The 19,605-nt window shown below is 36.5% G+C and overlaps 1 protein-coding gene across 1 annotated transcript; it reads right to left on the bottom strand.

Moving 5' to 3' along the window:
• Positions 1–2,047: 2,047 nt before the first annotated feature.
• LOC103033433 (hepatocyte nuclear factor 3-beta) lies at positions 2,048–5,542 on the bottom strand. The gene is made up of 2 exons (XM_007255439.4): positions 5,113–5,542; positions 2,048–3,458 (listed from the first exon to the last, which is right to left on the bottom strand). Exons 1-2 carry the CDS (start codon positions 5,185–5,187, stop codon positions 2,310–2,312), a joined length of 1,224 nt encoding a protein of 407 aa, XP_007255501.3. The 5' UTR covers positions 5,188–5,542; the 3' UTR covers positions 2,048–2,309.
• Positions 5,543–19,605: the final 14,063 nt, after the last annotated feature.

Here is a 19,605-nt window from a genome sequence, read left to right as displayed (position 1 = left end):
TGTGTGTGTGTGAGAGAGAGAGAGAGAGAGAGAGAGTGCAGTAAAATGCTCTTCTCTCTCTTCATGTGAAATAGAGCTGAAAGGTCAGCTTTAGTTCAGTATTCAGTCCTCTCTTTCTATTCACACACACACACACACAGTCTCATACACAGTGACGGCTGTTGACACAGTGCGAGACGGCCATCCATGGGCAAAATGACTAGCCATGAAAGACCACCTCAGCAAGAAGAATGTCTCACTGCAGTGCCAGAAATACAGAGCTGACATTTTCTCACTTCTGTCCAGAACAGGTCTCAGCACTCAGGACACAGAACAGCTAACAGCTCTCAGATTTAGAGCTCAGGATGCAGAGACCAGAAAACAGAGTTCAAGGATTCAAATATCAGTATTCTGAGATCAAGGCACTCAGGACACACACTGAGCTCAAGACAAAGAGTTCAGGAATCAGACTCCAAGATTTAGAGCTCAGCACTTAGAATTCAGCATCAGAGTTCAGACCCCATAGCTTAAGATTCAGAGCTCAGGACCCAGGTGTTCCCTCCATATCTGAGTTTACTGAGAGTGAGAAATTGGGGCTAAACTGTAACAGACTGGTCCCAGAAAAATCCAATAGTAACTGATTTAACTAAACTGAGTTTAATTTAGTTTAAATAAATCAGAGTAAACTGAGTAGAACTTAATTAATCTACTTGAATCAAATTTAACTATAGTGATTTGAACAGAACATATGTTAATCAAGTTAGTTTTTATCAGATTGACCTGAACTGAGCAGAACTAAATTCACACCAGGTAATTGGCAAATTGCTGAAAGTGTTCATGTTAATCTTATTTTTAAATTAATGTTAAATTACCTGTTTAAATAGGTAGTATTTTGTAATGGAGGGTGTACCACACATTCAGTAAGTGCATATGTCTCAGTTTGACCAGCAATACAAATGCTGAATAGATTCGAGGATTTATTTTAGATCACTGTTACGTGATCAACATTTAAAAAGCAGAATAAAAGCAGTTTTATCCTCTTCTTCTGCTGGTTACTGTCTGTGTAAATTAAAGGGAAGAAGAATTTAACAGCCTGGCGGACAACAAATAACTAGCATCTAGATAAATTAATGATATTTAACAGCTCATTTTAGTGTAAGTTTTTACTGTTACTCTAAAATTTCACCGCGATGTGTCGGCAGTGTTTAAACACAACAAAAATGGAGGAAATTAAGTGTGTGCTCGTAGCGGCGCTCACCCGAGACACACGCACAAACACACACACAACCTCTAAAACACAAATACAAATATTTTCCGCGATCCACTCGCAACGCTTTTCAGAAATGATCACTGGTATGACAGTGCTGCTGCTGCTGCTGATGATGATTATATGCTTTGCAAAATTCAATTGGAAATAAACGAATTATTTAAAGGATATAAGAATATGGTGGGGGGGGGGGGTTGTTGAAGGTCGGGGGGTTAAGGGTTTGAACGAGGATACGAAATGTGGTGGGTTTATTCTTGTACTCGACATTTTAAAGTAATTATAACATCTTGGTTGCTAATATTGTAATAAAAATAATGACAAAAATAATATAAGAATGCTGCATATTGTTATTATTATCATTATTATTGTTATTATTATTATTATTATTATTGTTATTATTATTATTATTATTGTTATTATTAATAATAACAATAATAATAATAATAACAATAATAATAACAATAATAATGATAATAATAATAACAATAATAATAATAATAACATTTATTTATTTATTATTATTATTATTATTATTATTATTATTATTATTATTATTATTGTTGTTGTTGTTGTTGTTGTTGTTGTTGTTGTTATGGAACAATGATAATGTTAAAAAATAATAATAACAGCAATAATAAATCGACAGTAATTACTTTCAGTTAAAATCCATATACAGAGTTTTATGCAGACATTTCTCTTATTCTCACTTTATTATTTTATTTATGTTTCTAGTTTACCTTTGGCTTAATCATTTTACTAACCTTTTAAATATTTTTTGAAAAATGTGTGAAGACAAAACAATGCTTTAAAAAGCACTTCAGTGCTGAATTTAATAATGACTTCTCAACTACATTCATATTCACAATTAAAATGCCATAAATTACAGTTGTAACAAAACATAAAATAAAAAAACTACTTCTTCAGTCCAGTTTTTCAACATATTGGGAAAGAGTCTGAAGAGCACTGAGCATGTCAGTATCTAAAACACAGGAACTGGAGGTATTACAAAATGTACATCACACTGCAGCAAGAACATAAAGTCCAGCAGAGTCTATGAGAAGAGCTAGGAGGAGTTCATGATGGGCCTGGAATACACACCTTGGTAGTAAGAAGGTTCAGAGGAAAGATTATGGAGCTCCAAGCTGCTTTTGGTTGACATGCTGCCCAGTGAGAGCGAACTGGACGGTGGCGGTCCGTAGCCAGAGTGCTGCATGACCTGCTCGTAGCTTTTCAGCTCCATTCTGTGGTGCTGCTGCTCCGAAGACATGAGGTTGGTGATGGAGAAGGGGTGGTTGAAGGAGTAATGATGCTCAGGCTTGAGTGGTGCATCATGATGGTGAAGTGGGTGGTGCTGAGACAGATGCTGAGGGTGAGGATGAAGATGCTGAGGGTGAGGAACATGGTGTTGGTGATGATGGTGCTGCTGTGACAGAGGAACAGGTGATTCTGGTTGTTCTGGGCTCAAAGCCGGCCTGGCTTTGGCCTCTGACCTTTTCTGGTCCTTGGTGGGTGAGCTGGGTTGAGGGGAACCTTTAGAGTTTTCTCCTTCGCCTTCCTTCCTGTTAGACTCTTTTTCCAATAGCTTTTCACACTTAAATCGCTTCTGCCTCCTTAGGTAGCAGCCATTTTCAAACATGTTGCCTGAATCTGGATGCAGTGTCCAGAAGGAACCTTTGCCTGGTTTGTCTGGTGACCTGGGCACTTTCAGAAAGCAGTCGTTAAAGGACAGTGAGTGGCGAATGGAGTTCTGCCAGCGCTGTTGGTTCTGTCTATAAAATGGAAATAGATCCATGATCCACTGATAGATCTCGTTCAGGGTGAGCATCTTTGAAGAAGACTGCTGGATGGCCATGGTGATCAGAGATATATATGAGTATGGAGGTTTAGCATGTGTGTAGCTTCTCCGGTAAGCTTTGGGGTCCCTTGCTCTGTTGGCCTGGCCATACACTGGACTGACCACGTTCATGCTGGAGTATGAGGCCAGGGAGTTCATGGGAGTTGGTGACCCTCCACTCATGGGGCTCATGCTGGCGTTCAAACTGGTGCTCATGGTGCCTGGGGAACCGCCTGAAACTGGATGGCTCATTCCAGTGTTCATGTAAGGCATGGAGTTCATTGAGCTAGCAGCACAGCTCAGACCCTGGACACCCATGTAGGAGCCCACTGAGGTCATCCCCAGTCCACCACTCATAGTTCCAACCGTGGTGTAGCACTGAAAGGGGAAAGTAATTGTAAATATTCACATCACAATGTTTCTTGGTAACACTTATTTTACACAATCTGTTATAAAAAATTATATATATTTTAGCACCTAAAGATACAAATTGCTATATTTTATTTTATTTATTTGTTTCTTCTTATTTTTCTTTTAATCCCTTTCAACAACAGTTTAAATGCTGCATTTGAGATGTTTTTTTTTATATTGTGCAAAAATATTTTATTCAAATTAACATTGAATAAGGGTAATTTAGTGAAAACTATGATTTCTTCTAGAACCATAACAAATTAAGGGCGTTTTACATGCACATATTTTTCCTTGCATGGCCAAAAGGTTCTATATTCTTCTTTACCAGTTATGATCGTCTTAGAACTAAAAGGAAAAGACCTTATAACATTAGGGATTTTTTTCTTACTATCTGCAATGAACATTATACAAATTATTGTAACATTACATTATTATTTTGTGTTATTTTGGGATGCATATAAAAAATCTATTCAATTAATAATAAATCTAATTGATGGAATGATTTCGAATTTATTGGTTGTGCTGTAAATCCTAACACATTATCCGGGTTAAATAAGGTGATAAACGCTGACTGTGTTAAACGAACACAGTTATTATACATAAACAACACAGTGGGTGTTGTATTTAACACATCAGTTGAAGCGTGAGAACAAGCCTCACTTTCAGTCAGCCGGTGATTTTATTATCATAACATTATTATAACTGTGTAAGTTGGCATAATGCATATAATAGATAATAGATACTTTTTTATTTTTTTATTTACCAGTAAAAACATAACAAGGAATATTTTTGGATATCTTGGAATAAACGTACTGTATGTAGTAAACGCTTTAGCTTCCTAAATCCTGAAGTGCGGCTGAGTGCTGCTGAAATCAGGCTGAAAGCTGCGCAGAATAAACAGGATAAAATATATAAAAATAAAGGCACTGTTTAATAGGTTCTATGTTAAAATGTGTTGATTTTTTTTCTCTAAAATAATGAAATATGTCAGTCTGATTGTCTTCAGTTTATGAACTAAAAATAATGTTGCTGTGATTTTAAGTCTGTTTTAAGTTTATTCGTGTGGGGAACTACAGTAATTTATTTATCGTTTATTCTAGGAAAGAAATCATGAGAACTTCTTGCTCCTCGTTTTTCGATAAGCGTATGTAAAATTAATAAATAGGAAAGTCGAATATGAGTTCAGTTAAAATAATTATATTGTTTTTTTAATTTTATTTCTATTCTTTTGAATGCGCTTAAAAACGGAAAAATAAAGCAGACATTTGGACGCACTAAAGAACAACGCACAAATCCCGGCTTGTGTGCAAATCCGTTCACACCTGCAACACTTCGAAACGTTTTTCAAAACGGTTTCTCTCTACAAAACGAATAAACGGCTCTTTTAATAATAATAATAATAATAATAATAATAATAATAATAATAATAATAATAATAATAATAATAATAACAGTCTGCGTACAGTAGTTTCTCTCGTCATCGTATGGTGGGTCCTCGCCACTTTGCTCGGAGGGGGTCTGGAGGCGCCTCAAGTCAATATTTGATCGCAAAGTTAATATTATCTCAAGGCCAATATTGAACTGTAGACAGGAGGGAAATAAATACATAAAAAGTGCCCACCTCTGGCTCTGCGTAATAGGCGCTCCAGTCTGGGTGTCCGGTCTCGTGTCCTTCCATTTTCACAGCGCCCAGCATGTTTCTCAGACCCCAGCGGGACAGTGGATGAAGACAGAGGGTGAGGACAGACGGTGAAGACCCCCTCAGGCTGTGGGGGATCTATAGGCTGCAGTCCTGACTGTGCTTTACTGAGCGGAGCGCAGCAGCAGCTCATGTGGGAGTTCAAACTGTGCTGCGCCTCTGCTGACGAGGAACAGGCTCAGAGTGACGTGGGCTAATACTGCTCCTGCTGCTTCTGCTGCTGCTGCTAAAGAGGTGATAACAGCTCTGAGAGCTGCTACAGGCTTTCCCAACCCAGTCCTGGGGAACTCCGTTCCTCCCAAGTTTTAGCTTTTTCCCAGTAACAGCTCACACTCCAAACCAAGAGGTAACCAAGAGGTCCATGCATTCCACGTGTTCACCGTGTTCTCCAGTTCCAAACACTTGAACACTTGAAGTTCTCAAAGGCTTTTATTTTCATTAAACAGCATTTGACACCCGGTCAGTGCATATTTATCATATTTAGTCTGTTTTACAGCTCTAGATACACACCTGAAATGCAGAACCAGGTGCTTTAAAAAAAGAGTCTTCATTCATCTTTTTTTACTCCAGCCTTGAGGGACATCCTCCAATCAACAAAATGACCTGTCTTCCTTAATCAAAAGCAGTCCATTTATGTGGGATTATATGCCAGTCCACATTTCATATTGCCACTCCAAACACGTGCAAAATCATGCAATAATGTTTGAGCAAAAACTGTGTTACTGTCAACCAAGAAAGTATGTGGGCTGCTGCAGGGTTTACACTTTAGTCCTCCCAGATGAATGAAGTGAAAGAACCTTTCTGAAGCTTTTAGTTCCTGAGGGTTCCATCTGCCACTTTCCCCACTACCAGCACACTCGTAACACTTCCTAACATTTCTTGCTAATTGTCTGGATTAGAGTTTTGCCAAAATTGTTCTGTTACAAAAACATAAACAAGAATAAAGAACTAGATTTGTTAACTCAAAAGCAAAAACACAATCTTATCTTCCAGTAGGGGTGGGCAATGTGGACATGAAATAATATAATGATATTTCATGTTATTTTCACAATAACAAATACTCTTGTTGATATGACCAAACACTGAATAAAAAAGAAAGAAAAAAAATCAAGAATACACTAATGCAACAAAACGAAATTTTAATTTATCATTGCATACAATATGATATGGCCCACCCTTAAATGAGATATTAATTTTTTTTTTCTTTTGCTAAAAACTTTCAGGGTATAATATTGTTCATGATATTCCAAAATGTTGCAGATATTATTGCATACGATACGATCTGGCACACCCCTATCTTTCAGCAAAACAAAATCCACTGAAACTCATCAACTCTCTCATGTCAATGCCCTGTAAGCATTTACAATATATGTAAATTGTTTAAATAATGTATATATTATAAGACAAAGAAAATATATATCATTATTGTAACAAACTGCATCACAATACCAAATCAAAGAAAGTGTATTGTGAACATTATGGAGTTAAAAAAAAACTCAATGTGTTACATGATAGAGAGATTATAAGTATTGGTTTCAGATTTCAGTTTTTTTTATTTATTGTCAATCTAGTCCACATTTTTGCACTGTACCAGCTGCAAGCACTGCATGTAGCAAGTCTTCTGTGCCAGTTTTTGGCAAAAAAAAAAATCAAACAAAACATGGGCTCAGATCCTCACTTGTCTCTGTTAGTCATTCCTGATCCTCTTTTGGGAGAGCCACTCCACATTTTTGGTCTTTCCCAAACCTTAAACTTACACCTGAGCCAACATCTACATCTGAAACACCTGCTTACCTGACTCCAGTGAGTTTGGAGTTCAGAAAACTGATCTAAAACACCTCCCCTTTAAATCCCCTTCCTGTCCATCTAAGGACTGTGGAATCCCCTCCAGCCAGCTCAGTGTTTGCTCTATCCCAGCTCCTATAGCACACATATGCCAGACCTGCAGTGTTGTTGATTGTTTGGAGAGTGCAGGTGTTCCAGATGCAAACTTTCTATAGCTTCAGATTGCGGGTTCAGGTTTGCTTGGAACAGAGTTTTAAAACAGAAGAAAAATAAAGACAGACTGCGTCTGGAAACACTGGTCTGAAAGCCAAACCCACCTAATTACCTGGGTGAGGTGAGTTAATTTAGAATTAAGTGTACTATATGAAGCTTCCATGACCTTACAAAAAGGTTAAAAAACAAGATGATTTTTGTTAACTCGTGGTCCAGCAATAAGTGATACAGACTGTGTTTTAGATTATTATAATCTATACCAAATCAGCAAATTACCTTCTCGTTCAATCATACGAAGAAGTACTCTAACATGGCATTGTACAAATCCACTACTAAAAAAAAACTAATTTACTATACTTAGTGCCAAAACTAACTTTTTCTCGTAAGGATTTAGATGACAGGAAGACTTTAAGCTTCAGTAGGATCTTTCACTCAGCACCATCCCATCCCGTTAAAGCCTTTAGTCTGAGGAATGTGGATTGGCATTTCTTGTCAACCAGTGTGGTCTCATCATGCATTTACATACACTCTGCATGCTTTTAGGGTGAATGAAACCCTGATAAAAAATGTCAACCAATATGTGGCTTTTATATTGTATTACATTCAGTCTTGAACACTGTTATTGTATTTTAACTCAACTGAAACCGTTTCTGCTCAAGCTTCAGGTTCAAAGTCCAACTGATTGTATTTGGGAATTTGTTGACATGTCCCTTTTTTCGAGGACAGAAGAGCAGTGATTTGAGGTCAGTGGTTTCGAAACTAAGCAAACATGGTACTAAAGGGTCAACTCTAAAAACAAAACATGCTCTTATCTTTCTGCAAAACAAAATGTACTGAAACTCATCATCCGTCACATCAAAACCCTATAACATTTCTTTTTACGCCACTAGCAAAACTAGCAGCAATACAACGTGTGGGCATGTCTTAAACATCTGTCCAATACAAACCTTTAAAAATGACTTACAGCTGAATTAAAGTCATGTCAGTCAAATATTCCATTTGTTGCCATGCATTCCTAAATAGTCAGTGTCTAATTTATCAATCATTACTTATAATAAAAACCTATTATTACTGTTTAAAAAGAAGTTATTCAATTTTTACAATTTTCGCAGACCAAAAGAAATGTTTACTGTTACAGTAAACCCCATGGAAAGTTATGCATATTTTTGCTTCTCACTAAAAAAAACTAGTTGAAGGATTTGTAGTGATAAGACCATATATATATATATATATATATATATATATATATATATATATATATATATATATATATATAGCTACCTGTAATTAGTTAATTATATGAGGTTCAAAGTGTGAATTTATTCGATAACTTGTAAATATCACGACTGCTTTTTTCACTGCTTTTTTCATTGCAGTTTTGTTGTACACAGGTCTGTGGAGTTTGAGTGGTTATGATATTGGTGTGGTATTTGATAGTTGAAATTCATGGCTGAAAGTGTTACAGATGAGATTGCAAGGAGCTCCTTAGGAATAAAGGCATGATTTATCATAACTGAGCCTGACACACTCATGTGCAGGTAAAGGAAACATGGTTGAATATTTGGTTTATTTAATGTGTTTAATAACTAAACCTATCCTAAGAAAGGAGGAAAGGTCAATTTAGGTAAAATATTTGAAATTGTTTTACTTAGTGCACTAGAAAAAGGGCAGTCGTTTTAATAATAACCAATAAAATGACCATTAATGATGGCCAGGTTTATGGAGTGACATCAAATTAATACATAAATGGTCAAAAACCATGAGAGATGTTACCCTTTTTTGAAGGCATAGTTACACCTCAATGAATACATGTTAATACGTTGTTGAATTTTTGAATACAAGTGTATATGGTTTCATGTCAGGTTTTTGGTTAATTTTCTATCACAACATAAAATGGCACAGCTATCTTCATTGAAATATTCTAGAATAATCTAGGTACATTAGTGGCAGGACTTTCAGAAGTGAAGCACTTGCTGCAATCAGACTGTTAAGGGATGGTAAACATGCTGTTGTGGGATGGGGTTTGATCTTTTATCTGGAGCAGCTGCGACAGCGGCTGCATCTCTTCTGTTTACCTGCAGCTGAATGTGCCAGGCAGGACGAGTGGGAGAGCTGCCACACATTAAGGTTCTGCAGACAGCAGAGTTGGGCACAGTAGCACTGGCAGGAATATACTGAAATGATTTAAGAGTAAGTAGTTCTCTTAATACAAGCAGGTGATGACCATGGAGGTAGAAGAGGACCAGGAGTCACTGGCACTAATTCCTATTGATTTCAAAGGGATTAGCTCAATGGTGCATGTGCCCTCACATATACCTACCCTGCACTCCACTGCTGCTACCTGACATCACAATTTTAACCAAAGGCATAAGTTATATAATGAAAATGTGATTCAGTCACATTTCACTATTTTTCAATCCTAGATTTTTTTTATTTAATTTAATTGTATTTTATTGTATTTTAAGTTATGTGCATAAGCTAATTTCTGATGATTTACCTAGTAATCAGTTGTGTTGTGTTGTTATATCTAATTGTCATATCAGTTTCATTTCACTTATTTCACAATATATGATTATAATTAAATATTGGTGCAGAGAACTGACAACATTGATATAGTTATCATTGTTGATTGGCTGATGGTTGATTGGCACAATGTACTGACAACAGCAAAGCATTCATGGATGTGAAAAGATACAAAGGCCAAGAAAAAAGAAAACAATGCCATTTGACTGCCAACGTGTTAATACAGGATAATAAAAATATATAATAAGAAATATAGAGGAAAGTACATTTCAAATGTGTGAAACATCTTACAATGTGTCTTTCGAAAAGCATTTACTTTTTGGCATTTACAAAAAAGGTTATAAAAAAAACATTTATTTGTACTTGGCTAGCCAAGCCCTGACTCCTATTTATTTATTTATTTATTTATTTATCACCTCCAAAGCTGTTGAGTAAATTTGATTTTTGTCCAAACTACTGTCTTGATGTGAAACGTGGGCAGACTCTCCAATGTGTATTCCAGTGAGCCGATCCCTATTCTTATGGACTTCTCGCAGCTTAAGGGGAAACACTGTGAGGTCCTGATCTGAGTCACTAAAGCCAGAGGATCATGTCACCACTGCCCAGCCTGTGTTTGTTTATTCAAGCACACCCCTACAAGATCCCTATAAATCTGGCCTTTACAAGCTCTGACAGCAAACAGGCCAGCCACTGAAGAGGCCACAGTCTGGCCACCCTTCAGATTAGGACCCCATCAGCCTCCTGCAGCTCCACACAAAACACACCTACACTGCCCCCCGGAGAGAGAACACAATAGGAAGAAACAGTGGCCTGGTGGGGGAGAGCCAGCACTAAACTTTCTTTTACTGCTTCAATCCCCCCTCCTTTCCTCAACACACTCACATGCACAGAAAGAGAGAGAGAGAGAGAGCGAGAGAGCGAGAGAGAAACAGAAAGATAGTGAGAGCTAAACAGAAAAAAAAAATAATAAAAATAATGATGACTGAATAAGCAAAAAAATAACAATTTAGTGCTCCAAGTGAGCTGGTACTGACTGGTATACAGTTCCTGACCTTCTGCATTTTACTTTTTAGTGTAGGTACTTTTTCCTGCATACTGTGATTAATTGCAAGACACCGGTAAATACAAAATTTGTCAAATTTCCAGAATTGTTGTTACACTTTTTGTGACTTTTCCAACAAATAAAAAAAGATTTACTCTGGAACATCCAGTTGGCTATTTTATAAACCTCAACGTGTAAACTTTTAAATCAATATTTTTAAGTGGTTTTATGATATATGTACAGGTTGCATTTTTTTTAATACAGTCACTCCACTGTTACAACCATACCAGTGGACAAAGACAGTTGTAAGACATGCCCAGGGTGGTTGTAACCAGGGGTGTAGCAGCAAATTCTGTGCCCTGTACACTCTCAATGTCAGTGGGCGCCTATCCACGCCAGTACACAAGAAACGTGATGAAAAAAACACTTGTCCCCCTCCTACCACGCCCATGGTTGTAACATGTCTAAAATATAAATTATTATTAATTACAATCAATCAAATACTCAAAATAAAAATGAAATTGTCATGTACATTATTGGGACTTCATTTCTTTTTTTAAATATGCCTAATGATTACTTTCTTTCACACTACATAACAACACTACATAACTCGGTCACTATGGTCATTATTCCACTCGGTAGTCCACTTGGTCACTTGTCCACTTGGTAGTCCATTAATTTATGTAGGTCTAATACATAAGCTTTATAAACATTTTTTCATGTATCTAACATTGTCCTTATTCTTTCTTTATAATAATGAAGAAGATCTGACATATGCAGCAGCATCAGAAGATAAAACTCCTGTAAAGATGTTGGTAAGCAGTCATGAAATTATATTTTTAGCTCAAAAATCTTTCTCTGCCAGTTTTAAATACGGCTCATTTTTTGTTAGCAAGAAGATTAACTCAGCATGAGCACAGTGAGTGAAATCACTCTAGCTTGTTTCTGATTGGAGCAATTACATATTTGTCTTGCTACAAGTGTCCCTGTTTTCCCCCACATTACCAGTCAAAAGTTTGGACATACCTTAAATTAAAAATAAAAAAATAAAAAAATTCTTCATTTTACATGAATATAGAAAGTCATCCAAACTATGAGGAAAACATATGGAACTTTTTTCCATAGTAAACGAAAAAGTGCTAAAAAAAAAAAAAAAAGAAAAAAAAGAATATTTTTTATTTTTCAGATTCTTTAAAGTACATTACCACTTGCATAGATGACAGCTTTACACATCTTAGCTGAATTTATTCAGTCAGCTTCATGAGGTAGAGTCACCAGTAATAGCTTTCAGTTAACAGCTGTGCTGAACTTATCAATAGTTTATTATTTGAATTTCTTGTCCTCTTAATGTGTTTGAGAGCATCAGTTGTAAAGTTGTGAAGAGGTAGAGTTGATATACAGTGAACAGCTCTATTTAAGTAATGTTCTAATTCAAATTATGGTAAGCAGTACTCAACTAAGCACAGCAAAAAATACTTTAGGCATTGAAGGTCAGTCAATCCCAAAAAATTCAAGAACTTTGAAAGTATCGTCAAGTGTAGTCAAAAAGAACATCAAAAACGTTATGATGAAACTGGCTCTTATCAGGACTGCCCAAGGAGAGGAAGAGTAAGAGTTACCTCTGTTGAACAGGATCAGTTCATCAGAGTGACCAGCCTCAGAAACCACAAGTTAACAACAACCTAGGTAAGAGCACTTAAATGATTCATGGAGTATTATGGTTTGTTGAACAATTTTAAAACATGGTTTTATAACTTAATTCCTAATGTTTATTTTCATCACACAATGTATCAGAAAATAAATAAATCAAAACCTAGAGGTGTGTCTAAACCTTTGACTGGTACTGTACATATTTTAGCCAGCAAAGAACTCTATGTTTCAGGGCCCAGTAATGTTTTTAATGAATGTCTTTATGAGGAACAATTTTTATCAGCTAAGGTGTGTGCAGTTTATGTAATATATATTTTGCTTTTGAATTTTAGGTGATTAAAACCTCACTAAAGCATGGCAACCAATTTCATGACTAAGAAAACCTTTTGTAGCACCTCAAAGTTTCTAAACAATATTAACAACTTCAGCTCCAAATGTATGACAAACCACTATCCCGTATTTTCCCCTGTATTTGATATAAAAAAAACACACAACGTTTTGACTCAAAATTCACTTATATTACAGTTTTTCTCAATTGGTTTGGCTCATTTCTTGAAACTGAGATGACATTCCTATAACTAAAAGGTAAATTGGCCAAACAGACTTACAGTTCTTCACAACACTTCAGATAACCAGCAAAATGTCATATGTCTCCCAAAACGTTCATTCTTGCTTCAAAATGAAGTCTTTCTCCCATATAAATAGTCAGTACCATAAAAATGGCATAGATGCTTCTCAATTGCTTTGGCACATTTTCATTAATTTTGTCCATCTGTCAAAATAAACTGGACGGTGCAGCAAAACTACATGGATCCTCATCACTGCTCATATCGCTCCAAAAACAGTTTACCCACGTGTCAAAACTGATTTCCTTTCTCACACAAATCATCAGTGCCCCCAAAATGCATTGTCCCTTTGGCATTGTGTAAGTACTGCAAGTCAAAATGCTTAGATGTTTTGTCTTTATGGCAGAGGTCTAGCTAAAGGAATACAATGTTCACACCACACACACTGCACTCTTTCTGCTGAGGAAATTGTAACTATTTTTATTTACAAGTACATTTTTACACATTACTGTAGGTAGAAAGAAAAGAAAAGACTAAGGAAAATGTATCAAATATACTATGTATACAAATTACAAAAACCTGCAAAAACAAAACAAAATACATTACAGTAGGTAAAAAAATAGTCAAGCATCACAAATGCAATACAGTAACATTCTGACTACTCTGTGTCACTCCCCTCTCTCCATCACCTTCCTGGCCATCCATCCGCTGCAGTCTGTTTGGCCATAAATTCTCATCAACATTGCATCTGATATGTTCTTTAGCAATGCACTGTGGGAAGAATGCCTGAGCCATCCTCTACACTGATCGCCACAGGACTATATAATCGTTATATAATCACAGGACTAGCATCAAAGAACTAGCACCAGGCCAAGATGTATACAGTGGATAGAAAAAGTCTACACACCCCTGTTCAAATGGTAGGTTTTTGTGATGTAAAAAAAATTACAATAAGACAAATCATTTCTACCTATAATGTGACCTATAACCTGTACAATGCAATTGAAAAACAAACAGAAATCTTTCAGGGAGGTGAAGTAAAAATAAACAACTGAGATATTGAGGTTGCATAAGTGTGCACACCCTTTTATAACTAGGGGTGTTGCTGTGTTCAAATTTAACCAATAACCTTCAAACTCACTTTAAATTGGAGTCAGCACACACCTGTCAACAATTAAAGTGCCTCTGATCAACTCCAAATAAAGTTTAACTGTTCTAGTAGGCTTGTCCTGATATTTTTGTAGCCACATCTTTCAGCACAAGCCATGGTCCACAAAGAGATGCCAGAGCATCAGAGGTATCTCATTATTCATAGATATCAGTCAAGTGAAGGCTACAAAAGTCATTAAATATACCATGGAACACTTTGAAGACTGTCATCATCAAGTGGAGAAAACATGGCACAACAAGACATTACCAAGAACAAGACATTTGACAAAAATTGATGATAAGACAAGAAGAAAATTGGTCAAGGAGGCTGCCAAGAGGCCGACAGCAGCACTGAAGGAGCTGCAAGAATTTCTGGCAAGTACTGGCTGTGTAGTACATGTGACAACAATCTGCCGACTTCTTCATATGTCTGTGCAAAACAAACATCCAGAAAACATCTAAGCTCTACTTAATTTTCCAAAAATTCATCTGATATCTACCAAACGCATGTGGGAAAATGTGTTATGGTTTAATGAAACCAAGGTTAAACGTTTTGGACATAATTCCAAAAGGTATATTAGGCGCAAAAGCAACACTGCTCGTCACCAAAAGAACAGCATACCTACAGTGAAGCATGGTGGTGGCAGCATCATACTTTGGGGCTGTTTTTCTTCAGCTGGAACTGGGGCTTTATTCAGGGTGGACGGAATTTTGAACAGTTCCAAATACCAGTCAGTATTGGCAAAAACCTTCGGCCTCTGGTAGAAAACTGAAGATGAAAAGGAACTTCATCTTTCAGCACAACAATGACACAAAGGACACATCTAAATCAACATCCTGAATCCAGACCTGAATCCCATTGAACATCTGTGGGGTAATCTGAAGAGGGCTGGGCACAGAAGATGCCCTCACATTTTGTCAGATTTTGAGCAGTTATGCAAAGAAGAGTGGGCAAATTTTGCCACATCAAGATGTGTCACGCTGATAGGTTCCTACCCAAAAAGACTGAGTGCTGTAATAAATGCAAAAGATGTTGCAACAAAGTATTAGTTATATGTATTTAACCAGGTGATTTTAAGTTTTTTGTTTTATATTTTTTCGCTGTAAAGATTTATGTTTGTTTTTCAATTGCATTGTACAGGTTATAGGTCACATTAAATGTGAAAAAAGTTATGAAATTATTTGTCTTGCTTTAATTTTTTTACAACACAAAAACCTGGCATTTGAACAGGGGTGTGTAGACTTTTTATATCCACTGTATATAGAGCAATGCCAGCATTCAAAATAATAGACAACAAACTGATGGATTGGTCACTGGGACACTCATTTTCGTCAAAACCTGCTTTCACCTGTTACCTACTCACCTGATTGTAATGAATTTATGAAATGTTCCAAAATATTTGTTCTGTATTGTATTACAATTTCTTAATTCATTTTGAGAATTGAGCAGACTATTCTGCAGATGATGACTTATATGATGAAATTGTGCTGACATGTTTTGAAGAGAACAACCATTACACTGAGAACTAACCAATTAAGATAGATCAACAAGATGCATTCTTTTGGAAAATGTACTAAATGTAGGATGATTGTGTTAAGTGTAGGCTACTTGTACAAAACCATTTGCAAAGATGTACTAAGTGCTTGAGACATGTACAAAGCATTTGAAATGTGATGAAAGCAATGAGAAATGCCATTCTGTTATGAGAAACTGCAAGTTAGTTTGGGAATTTGTCCATGTTATTTTGAGAATGTCATCTCAGTTTCAAGAAATGAGCCAAACCAATGGAGAAAAACTGTAAAAGACAACAGGTTTTCAACTGTAGTTTTCTAAAACTATTGCCATAGTCAGGTAGTGTTTCCTTAGTGTACAAAATTAAGACTCAATAAACTGAGCAGAGCTGAAAAACAAACAATGTAGCTTTACTATTTATTTACTTCACAGTTATATGCAGTATTAATTAAGCGACACTTCTTACTTTTATACATAGTTTCTATGGGGAACTACAAATTTCGTTCCTGTAGCGACACCTGCTGGACATGTGTTCGTCCTACTGTCTTACAGTTTTTCTCCATTGGTTTGGCTCATTTCTTGAAACTGAGATGACATTCTCAAAATAACATGGACAAATTCCCAAACTAACTTGCAGTTTCTCATAACAGAATGGCATTTCTCATTGCTTTCATCACATTTCAAATGCTTTGTACATGTCTCAAGCACTTAGTACATCTTTGCAAATGGTTATGTACAAGTAGCCTACACTTAACACAATAATCCTACATTTAGTACATTTTCCAAAAGAATGCATCTTGTTGATCTATCTTAATTGGTTAGTTCTCAGTGTAATGGTTGTTCTCTTCAAAACATGTCAGCACAATTTCATCATATAAGTCATCATCTGCAGAATAGTCTGCTCAATTCTCAAAATGAATTAAGAAATTGTAATACAATGCAGAACACATATTTTGGAACATTTCATAAATTCATTACAATCAGGTGAGTAGGTAACAGGTGAAAGCAGGTTTTGACGAAAATGAGTGTCCCACATTACTGGTGACCAATCCATCAGTTTGTTGTCTATTATTTTGAATGCTGGCATTGCTCTATATACAGTGGATATAAAAAGTCTACACACCCCTGTTCAAATGTCAGGTTTTTGTGTTGTAAAAAAATTAAAGCAAGACAAATAATTTCATAACTTTTTTTCACATTTAATGTGACCTATAACCTGTACAATGCAATTGAAAAACAAACATAAATCTTTACAGCGAAAAAATATAAAACAAAAAAATCACCTGGTTAAATTCATATAACTACAGTTTTTCCCAAATGTTTAAACGCATTTCTAAAAACTTGGCTCAGTTTCTCAAAACTCTAAACACAAACTGAAAATTATTAACTCCTTTGTTGAAACTCTACAAATCTCCAGCAAAACTGATTCCTTCCACCAAAACAACACACACAGCTATTTTATGCTCATCTCTTACAGAGCATCAAATAAACACTGACAAGATAAATTCAAAGCACTATTATCAGAAGTGTTTGGTTATGTTTTTGACTTCATGAGGGCACTGTACAAATTCAAATGCATATAAGTCCATGGAAATATGTTGGCTTTCTGTTGTTTTTATTTATTTGGTGTGGTGTAGGACCCCCCCCCATTTACAGTACTACACAAATGTAAGCTATATTTACTGTCTGCAATATGTTGCAAAACTGTAATTTTCACCTATTTTCACAATGAGAAACATGATAAGAAAAAAATCACATACAAAGAGGACACAAAAATGTATTTATTGCAAAATGCAAAGAAACAGATCACTGTTCATCAGACCCCTGATCTCGATCAGGCAAGAAGACCTCATCTACATCAACTGCAATATTCTCCCTCGCCAAACAGCGGGGGAAAAATGCCTTGCATGGTGAATCCATCTTTGGCAATCATCTGCGTGGATGTCATCACATGCCTCCCAAATTACATGAAGTAGAGCCACACGCTCGTGGGGTCTGCGTTTGTACACTTTCTACCTCCATGCAGAAAAGAATTCCTCTATTGGATTGAGAAATGGGGAATATGGTGGAAGGTGCAGCACAACAAACTGTGCATTTAGAGAACCAATCATTGACCAGAGCTGCCCAGTGGAAACTTACATTATCCCAGAAGACAACATAGGAGGGCTGTATCAGTCACGTGAGGCCTCTTTTATATTCTGACAAATGATTGAAACGTTCTTCTAATTAAGTTTACAAAGCTGCAACTTGTATGAGAATACTTGGTAATTGGAGTTTTGTATTTGGAGGTCAGTGATTCTCAGGTGACCAAGGTGTTCTAAATGATGCAATTTGTGTTTAGTGATTTACAAAGCTGTGATTTAGAATGATATGTGAGTGAGAACATGTGGAATTGTGCTTAGAGTTTAGCAGTTTGGAGTCACAATGTTGACACATGAGCTTCATGTTTTTGGATTTGTGTGCATAGTTCCACATTTTGTGTGTAAACAATGTGGAAAAACTGTAATACTTTGTTGCAACATCTTTTGCATCTATTACAGCACTCAGTCTTTTTGGGTAGGAACCTATCAGCGTGACACATCTTGATGTGGCAAAATTTGCCCACTCTTCTTTGCATAACTGCTCAAAATCTGACAAAATGTGAGGGCATCTCCTGTGCCCAGCCCTCTTCAGATTACCCCACAGATGTTCAATGGGATTCAGGTCTGGATCAGGCTGGGCCATTCCAAAGCCTTAATCTTATACCGCTGAAGCCATTCTTTTGTTGATTTAGATGTGTCCTTTGTGTCATTGTTGTGCTGAAAGATGAAGTTCCTTTTCATCTTCAGTTTTCTACCAGAGGCCGAAGGTTTTTGCCAATACTGACTGGTATTTGGAACTGTTCAAAATTCCGTCCACCCTGAATAAAGCCCCATGCTGCCACCACCATGCTTCACTGTAGGTATGCTGTTCTTTTGGTGACGAGCAGTGTTGCTTTTGCGCCTAATATACCTTTTGGAATTATGTCCAAAACGTTTAACCTTGGTTTCATTAAACCATAACACATTTTCCCACATGCGTTTGGTAGATATCAGATGAATTTTTGGAAAATTAAGTAGAGCTTAGATGTTTTCTGGATGTTTGTTTTGCACAGACATATGAAGAAGTCGGCAGATTGTTGTCACATGTACTACACAGCCAGTACTTGCCAGAAATTCTTGCAGCTCCTTCAGTGCTGCTGTCGGCCTCTTGGCAGCCTCCTTGACCAATTTTCTTCTTGTCTTATCATCAATTTTTGTCAAATGTCTTGTTCTTGGTAATGTCTTGTTGTGCCATGTTTTCTCCACTTGATGATGACAGTCTTCAAAGTGTTCCATGGTATATTTAATGACTTTTGTAGCCTTCACTTGACTGATATCAATGAATAATGAGATAACTCTGATGCTCTGGCATCTCTTTGTGGACCATGGCTTGTGCTGAAAGATGTGGCTACAAAAATATCAGGACAAGCCTACTAGAACAGTTAAACTTTATTTGGAGTTGATCAGAGGCACTTTAATTGTTGACAGGTGTGTGCTGACTCCAATTTAAAGTGAGTTTGAAGGTTATTGGTTAAATTTTATCACAGCAACACCCCTAGTTATAAAAGGGTGTGCACACTTATGCAACCTCAATATCTCAGTTGTTTATTTTTACTTCACCTCCCTGAAAGATTTCTGTTTGTTTTTCAATTGCATTGTACAGGTTATAGGTCACATTATAGGTAGAAATTATTTGTCTTATTGTAATTTTTTTTACATCACAAAAACCTACCATTTGAACAGGGGTGTGTAGACTTTTTCTATCCACTGTATACATCTTGGCCTGGTGCTAGTTCTTTGATGCTAGTCCTGTGATTATATAACGATGATATAGTCCTGTGATGATATAATGATTATATAGTCCTGTGGCGATCAGTGTAGAGGATGGCTCAGGCATTCTTCCCACAGTGCATT

This window comes from Astyanax mexicanus, chromosome 1 (assembly GCF_023375975.1).
Source record: "Astyanax mexicanus isolate ESR-SI-001 chromosome 1, AstMex3_surface, whole genome shotgun sequence".
Taxonomy (NCBI): Eukaryota; Metazoa; Chordata; class Actinopteri; order Characiformes; family Acestrorhamphidae; genus Astyanax; species Astyanax mexicanus.
Note: the sequence above shows the minus strand (reverse complement) of the source record. Positions and strands in the feature narration are given on the sequence as shown.